The 8775-nt window shown below is 33.2% G+C and overlaps 1 protein-coding gene across 1 annotated transcript; it reads right to left on the minus strand.

Annotated features, from left to right (window-relative positions):
* Nucleotides 1–1661: 1661 nt before the first annotated feature.
* Nucleotides 1662–3115, minus strand: LOC149165929 (uncharacterized). Its single transcript, XM_089429983.1, has one exon. It carries the CDS (start codon nt 3113–3115, stop codon nt 1706–1708), a length of 1410 nt encoding a protein of 469 aa, XP_089286109.1. The 3' UTR covers nt 1662–1705.
* Nucleotides 3116–8775: the final 5660 nt, after the last annotated feature.

An 8775-nucleotide genomic window follows, 5' to 3' on the forward strand; every position in this document is an offset into this window, starting at 1 on the left:
AATTTACAAATATAAAAAAATGAAATATTTCCTAAGTTAGAAAATAACAATTTGAATTCATTGAAATATATATGGATAGAAAGAAAACATATTTATATATTTACACAGAAAAATAACTTAAAATTAGCATTACCACTTCTTTAGAGTCGCCCTTGCTCTAGAGTAGAATTGGTAATCACAAGCATACACACACTAACCAGCGAGATTGGAAGCAATTACTCTTTGAATTTCAGGAAAAAATGATTAAACACCAAAACAATAAAATCCCTTAAACTTAGTTCTCTTAATTTTTATACAAAAACTACTTAACTATAATAACTTCCTACTAAATTCTAGTGTTTTTTCCCTTAGTGTCCAGGAATACGACCATTTTTAAGTGTTTATACTTAGTACCAAGTAAACAAAACTAATTAAAACTTATTTCCTAGTATGAAGGAAGGCAGCCACTTCTTAGTGAAAAAACATATAAGTATTTATACTTAGTATGAAGTACAACAAACTAGTTAACTAACTATTGCATCATGTGCTTATTTTAGCCTATAATTAAGCCAAATGGCATGAGTGGAATGACATTAAATTAACTAACTATTGCATCATGTGCTTATTTTAGCCTATAATGAAGTCAAATGGCATGAATGGAATGGCATTAGTGGTCTAAAATAGTGGAATGAAAAATCTTACGCTAACTTACGATTACAAAATTTTGAAATTACTATCAAACAAATTCAGATCTAAAAATATATAGTAATGGTTTAATCTTTTATAAATTCTTCAACTACAGAAAAACTATGTTTTATACGGATGTTAAAGTTTTAAATATGCTACAAAACAATTCTTCAATGTAAACCTTCTCTAGCTCATGATTCCTCACTGAAAATTTTGCACTTATTCTTCTAATAAAAAACGTAATAATCCAATCACGGATAATGAGGATAAAATGGAAACAAAATGGAGAAAAACGGATAAGTAGCTTTAGGCTGTAGGTGGAGCTTAAAAATCTAGAAAATTGCCGACATTTTGAAAACTAATTGGGGGTTTTTGAATGTGTAACAGGCGGTGTAACATCCATGGATGATTTCCTCGAGAATTTTTTTCCACATGTCTACCGACGAAAGTAGCATCACCTGCGTGAAACAGAATCGCCCCGCCACCACCATTATTTACATGACAAATAATTTTATGCTCTATAAAGAACTAGAAAAAAGCTCTTGAAAAGCAATGATGAATTCAAATATGAACCTGATTGTGAAAAGTTCAGAAAGTGCATCTACATTACCACACAAGTTAAAAAGAATCTAAACTGATTATTCTTCACTTGAAAAATCCAAAACAATTCTCATTCTAAATATAACAAATAATTTTTTATTTCAATTTTCATTTACATGACAAATAATTTTATGCTCTTCTATAAAGAGCCAAAGAAGATCTTGAATAGCAATGATGAATTCAAGATCTTGAAGAGCAATGATGAATTCAAATTTGAACCTGATTGTCACCAGTCCAGAAAGTGCATCTACATTACAACAGATGAAATTATTTTGTCAACGTGAAAATCACGTGAATAAATGAAAAGACAACATAGCAGGCCCTCACCTCAAAACAAAATCGCTGCAATATTACCACGCTCCCTCCATTACCCACAATAAAAAGTTCTTGGATCATACAGTCTCGATCTGTGGTGCGCAAAATAAACTGATATTTCCCTTCAAGTTGAATGACAAGGAGAAAGAGGCCAGCCACAGAGACAGTCATTGTGAGTGTATGTAGAAGCAGGGAATGCATTGAATGGCTTGATCTGTGGAATCGTGCCACACAGATGGTTGAAGCTCACATTCAACTGCGCCAGATTCCTCATTTGGGCCATCTTCTGCGGAATGGGTCCCTTGAGTTCATTATGTGACAGATCAAGGAATTCCAGAATTAGCATATCACCCAACGAGTCGGGTATTTTACCACTAAGCTTATTGTTTGAAATGAAAACATAATTAAGGTTTGAAGTCCCATCGAAAAAACTGGGTAATTGGCCTGTGAAATTGTTGAACGATAACTGCAACGAGCGGAGTTTTGGCAGGTTGCCTAACCAGTCAGGGATCTCACCGGACAGGTTGTTTTGTACCAGATCTAGGGTTTCAAGTTGGGAGGAATTGGGAATAAGTGGGATATTCCCAGTGAGTTGGTTTTGGGCCAGATTAATGGTCAAAGGAGATGGTAACTTCATTAAGGACTCTGGGATAGATCCTGTCAATAAATTCTGGTCCAAATACAATTCATAAAAATTAGCGCTCAACAAACCCAGTGAATCTGGAATGCTTCCACTCAAACGATTGTTACTTGCCAACATCTCTGCAAGCAATGACATATTTCCTAGCGAGGAAGGAATCTTACCAGACAGCAAATTATTCGAAATATGCAGCATCGTTAGCTGCTTTAGATCTCCCATGGAGTCTGGAATGGGACCCGAGAGCTTGTTGTCGTTCAGTGTCAAGATTGACAGCTGAGTCAGATTTCCAATGCTTGAAGGAATGGAGTCAGAGAGCTGATTCGAATCCAAGTTCAAAGAAGTTAAATTCTGCAAATTTCCAATGGATTCTGGAATAGGGTCGGTGAGCAGGTTTGTGGAGAGAGACAGAGTGTGTAGCCTGAGCAGTCGCCCGATGTCAGAAGGAATGGAACCACTGATTTTGTTGTTGTTCATGGAAACAACTTTCAGGGATGAAAGATTAGAAATAGAAGATGGAATTGCACCACTTATATTTTTCCACCTGTCAAGAATAAGGGTTTCCAGATATGAAAGATTCCCTATGGATTCTGATATGATTCCATTCAAGTAGGCAGTACTGTTGCCTGAGTCCAATGGATCCCCATCAAGAATAAGGCTAACTACTCGACCGCTGTCGCTATCACACGTCACACCATTCCACTTGCAGCAATCATTTCCCGTCCATGAATTGAAAGCTCCGCTCGGATCCTTCACGTAGTGGGCTTTGAAATCTATTAACGCAACACGGTCTTGTTCTCCACATTCTGCTACCTTCTGTTTTCCATGGCATGAGTTTAACGACATCAGCAGTAACGCAACAACGAATGCTAAGATTTCTGCCCTGCGTTTCTCCATTGCACAGGCAAAGAAATTACAGAGAGTAATCAGAAACTTAACTTCTGTACAATGGGCTTGAAGTTTATGAAACCCACATTGCAGGAGAATCGAGTAGGTATTTAAAGTCATAAATGGTCTTTCTATTTTTAGGGTTTCATCTTATCTATCAAGCATTGTTTGGGGCGATTCGTAGCAAATGGGGCGATTCTAAGAATCGCCGGGTGGTGGGGCGATTCTGAGAATCGCCCCACCACCCAACGATTCTGAGAATCGCCCCAAACAATGCTTGATACCTCGCATATCCTTCACAGATCGCATTTAAAATGGTGATAACTCGCATATAGAATGAAACTTCACGTATCTAGTGATAATTGCCGTTATATATATGTTGTTATACGAGGGGAAATCCTTGATCCCTTCAATGAGTTGGACGTTGAATGTTTTGGTTATCTATTGGCAGATCTTCAATAATTCTGTGCTAGATTTATTCTTCGTGATCTGAATGTGTGGTATTGATTGCCTCCGGGAAAGGTTCTCGAGAGTGACTGTAAATCCTGGCTTTAGATCCACCACATACAGCGAGTGTGTGATGACAATTCCTTTTTTATTTTTGTTGAATAAATATGACTCTGCCAGGCATTGGGTTTGTTGCCTATGGGTGATATACTAGAATGCTTTGCCAGTGATCGGTTTACATACACCTCGGCAGTGTATATGTTATTATCATTAACTAAAGAAAGTTTTCATACACATTCTGTATATTTCCTATGCCAACAACAAACTTTTTTTCGGAAAGCCAGTGCCTTACTATCATACATGCACTCTACATAGTTATCATTATACCTCTGCAATGTTTCTGTACATACCTTTTGTTTGTGTATGCATCGAGAAGAAAACTGGAAACTTGGTTAACTGCCATATGCTTGTTGAGCAGTTCCTATTTTGTGCAATCTTTTTGTGGGTGTGGTTTGGCTGGACCTTTTTTTGCTGCTGCTTGGAAAAGTTAACTTACATCTCCCTATTAATTTAAAAATTGCATCGTTAGCCTTAGATGAATTTAGTCTTGATTTCTTCAAATTTTCTTTTAGAGAGACACATACCATTGAAGTATCTATTTTGCACAGCCTGACAAATTGATAGACCTTCTTTTTTGGGTTATTTATTTATTTTATTCTGTTACAGCCTCTGTCATAAAGCTGTACTGCATTTGGTTATTTTTCTAATGCATTTACCATTCCTTGAATATTAATAAAAGTAATGTGAATTCAGAATTGCACACTTGCATAACTCAATTTTCTATTCTATTTGTCCAGTGCTTGTTGATTGCCTATACTGTGGTCCTTGGCAGTCAGAGTTGTGACACGATAATTTTCCTTACAACTCCCCTTTTTCCCAGACTAGAATCCAGATCTTGATTATAGCAATGCTAATATTTCACATCTTGCAATGTTATCGCTTGTGAGGGATTTATCTCCATTCTTGATTTTATTAGTACCTTTCACAATTTATATGGTTAAAGTCATTTCGGCTGAGAGCTGCCTACATCGTGCGAAGTTTGAATATGTTTTGGGGAAGAGATTCAAGGGTAAGCCCTCGATTGCATGTGATTTTTCATGGAATCGTAGTGTAGATGATTTTAAACAAGCTGATGTATTTATTTCTAAAAGAGGAATGTACTCAGTGAGAGTATAGTACTACAACAATTCTGCGTAACTAGGAAAGGATATTTATGTTAATTGGGAGTAATGTTTTATCATGGTAGATTGTCAATCATTGGACATATAGTTGGCAAGGGGTTTGTGAAATGATTAATAGTTGAAATTATTGTTGTAGATCCACTGGGTCGACAGTAATATCTGTTGAATAATATATTGAACTCATCATTTTGAAAGGCTAAAAGAAAAATCACCAACATTCAAAATATCTAGTCAAATATTTAGTTAATGAAATATTTAGTTAATTTAAATAAAAATGAAAAACAAGATTAAATTAGATGAGATTTTTAAATAAAAATTAAGATTTGAATTAAAATTAAATAAGATATTTTTAAATAAAAATTAAAAATTGAGTTTAATTATATTAAAAATGTTATCTTTGGTACTAAATTTATCTTTATTTTTTTTCTTTTAAAACAAATATATTAACAAATCAAAACTGAAAGCATCATAGTCTATATAGACTAACAACTACATTAAATAAGGTTTGTCAAAATCTTACCCGGTGGTGTCCTCTTTGATGCAAAGATCTTGCTACCATTTTTAACTAGTGATCATAATGGGTAAGTCTTGGTTTTCACAATTTATCTTCACCAATTTCTAGTTTCATTTATGAAGTTATTAATCACTAAAGTATGGATAAATGCAACAATAAGAGGAGAGGATATTAACAACCTTTCAAAAAAAATTTATAAAAACATCCCAAAAGATAATATCAATAAATGGAATTATATATATAAGATTTTGATAATGAAATATTTAGTTAATTTAAATAAAAATGAAAAACAAGATTAAATTAGATGAGATTTTCAAATAAAAATTAAGATTTGAATTAAAATTAAATAAGATATTTTTGAATAAAAATTAAAAATTGAGTTTAATTATATTAAAAATGTTATCTTTGGTACTAAACTTATTTTTATTTTTTTTCTTTTAAAACAAATATATTAACAAATCAAAATTGAAAGCTTCATAGTCTATATAGACTAACAACTACATTAAATAAGGTTTGTCAAAATCTTACCCAGTGGTGTCCTCTTTGATGCAAAGATATTGCTACGCATTTTAACTAGTGATCATAATGGGTAAGTCTTGGTTTTCACAATTTATCTTCACCAATTTCTAGTTTCATTTATGAAGTTATTAATCACTAAAGTATGGATAAATGCAACAATAAGAGGAGAGGATATTAACAACCTTTCAAATTTTTTTATAAAAACATCCCAAAAGATAATATCAATAAATGGAATTACATATTAAATTGTATTGTTTGAATGACTGGTGCTCTAAATCCCTGTATAAGGGATATGTGTAGGTATTATGACCGTTTATGTCTCTGTCTGAAACATATTTTGTCTAGCCTTTAGCTACATATGATATGATTTCACTCCAAGAGATGGCACTTTTGGGTGGAAAAAATGATTGCTCAATTGAGCCCTTTTTAAGCGCTCGATCGAGCCGTTTGAGCACTTAAACAATGTAACCCAATGTTATTTAGGAGCTCGATTTAGCCATGTCTTTGCGGCAGTCAAATGAAGAAGATTGGGTTTTGGATTTATTTTCTGGCTCAGGTAAGTTTTATTATATGGAATTGAATTTCAATATGTTATTTATTAATTTATATGTCATTGTACTAATTTACTTCATTATTTCTTTTGTGCTTGATAATTAGGTACAACATTAGCATGTTGCCTTCAAAAAGGAAGAAATTGCATTGCAATTGAAAAATATCCAATACAGTGCAATTTCATTCAGCAAAGAATTAATGCTCTTCATTTTCTTCCAGATGCAATGCAAGAAATTGGGTTGAAGAAAGGGGACTTTAGTGAATCACGTGTGGCAAAAAAGGAAAAGGAACCCCAACCACCATTACATGGAATGTTTGGAAAGACATACATTGGGAGATTCGCAGACATCAAAGATCCATTAGAAGAGGAAAATGAGCAAAAGGAAGCATAAAATATTGTGGAAGAAGACAATGATGAAACTCTAGAGGATGAAGAGTTTGGATTACATGACATTGTTCATTAAATTTAAGTTATGCTTGGAAATCAAGCTTTGCAATGTTTTGACTTTGACATTTTATGAGAAGAATAAACACTCAATTAAGGTTGTTATACGTTCAATATTTGTAATATGTGATTTTCGCATTAATTTTTAAGTTAATCATTATTTTTTGAAAAAAAAGTGATTATTATTATTATTTTGACATGAAATTCATAAAAAAAAACTATTATTTAACCATTTTTAGTTAAAATTTTCGTATAAAAATTGTGATTTTGACATGTCAATTCTAGCAAAAAATTATCAAAACGTGTAGTTTTTTAGTTATATTTATGTTAAAAATGGTTATTTTTATGTCCATTGTTAAAAAAATATTGTTTTTTAGAAACAATTATTTCATGTGGATTGAAAAATTAATTAAGGATGTATAAATATGTAGAATATCGAAAATTCAAAATATCGACCTTCTAATTTAAAAATGCAAAACAATAAAAACCTCAATGCAAAAAAATTAAAATTAAAATAAAAAACAAGAAAACATGAAGAAAATGACCACTTCAAAAATTATTAAATTTACAAAATAATTATTTACATTTCATACATTAGAAAATTTAAAGTCAAAAAATAGGTCTTTTAAAAAAAGGGTATGATGCAGAATACCCACTTTTTTAAATCAGCATGAAAATCACTACCATTCTAAAATGTAATGTACATAAAAAAAAAAAATATTAAAGTGCCAAAAACTATGCTCTAAAAAAAACAGGCATGTTCTGCATCACTCCTTTTCAAAATCAGGTCACTTTTTTGCTATCTCTATGAAATGGGTAATAGTATCAATTCCTGTTTCAAAGTTTACATTGTTTTCGATCAACAATTTGATAGGATCTCCATCTCCCTCATCTTTATTTTACTATGCCATGTGAGGTCGTCGGTGCCAGTGAAGGCAGTCTTGCAAAGGCTCAACCAATTCAAGTCCCAACTCCTTATACCTTGACCTCATTGGGGACATGCACAAAAAAATGGAGAAAGAGCAAATCGCTCTAATACCACTGATCTATATTGTTTGAAGGAATGAATTGAAATACAACTATAAACAGAAACACAAAGATACAACAAAAATAGAACTTCAATTCATTAATAACAAAGGACTAGAAATTGTTTACATGTCATATGGAAATAAACTATCTCAAGCGATGATATTTTATCTCTAAGAAGAGATGTGGTTGCTACATGTCTCCTGAATTGTGTTATAATGATGCTCAAAGGCCTATTTATTATTGAGAAACAATAGAGAACCATAATAATCCAAAAACCTAACCCTAGAAGATGAAGTGCCAAATGTTTGTGGGCCCTGTTGGGGTAAATTGATACATCAACTTCTCGAGGCCGTAACTTTGACATACGATCTTCATTTGATGAATACAATACCTCGTTAGAAATATGTATCCGATGAAAACACCTTTTAATTGTAAATGGCTATTGTAAGCTAGTAATTTTCCTTGTTTCCAAAAAAACATCATTTAGGGCCTCAAAATGACTCCATAAGTTTAGGACCTGAAAACTGCCAAAAATAGTAAACTGTGCTACAATTAAAGAAACTTAATTAAACAATGGTTGAGGTCCAAGTGGAATAGGAGGGTGGCCACCAATATCCACCTGGACTAGTCCTCCCACCTTAGTAAGAAATCATCATCATTGCATTGAGTGCCTCCATGAGATGGGGAAACTTATGCTAAACTTGGTCCCTAGTGATCCACTTGCATTTGTGCAGGAGTTGGCCAACTTTGACAACTCAATCCAGTTGGATCTTCTGCTAGTGAGTTATCTTGATCTCTGTGTCCATGATCTGATCAGTTGTGGCCTATTCCATGAAACCTCGCTTTAGCTCTGTTGATGTTAGTTGTTCTACAAAGTCTGATGTGTCCAATAATGGTGGAAAGACTGACCAAAGGGGGTTCA

The sequence above is a fragment of the Pinus tabuliformis genome, chromosome 5_1, assembly GCF_031772625.1.
Source record: "Pinus tabuliformis cultivar Carrire ecotype Pingquan chromosome 5_1, CPIR1, whole genome shotgun sequence".
NCBI classification, from domain to species: domain Eukaryota; kingdom Viridiplantae; phylum Streptophyta; class Pinopsida; order Pinales; family Pinaceae; genus Pinus; species Pinus tabuliformis.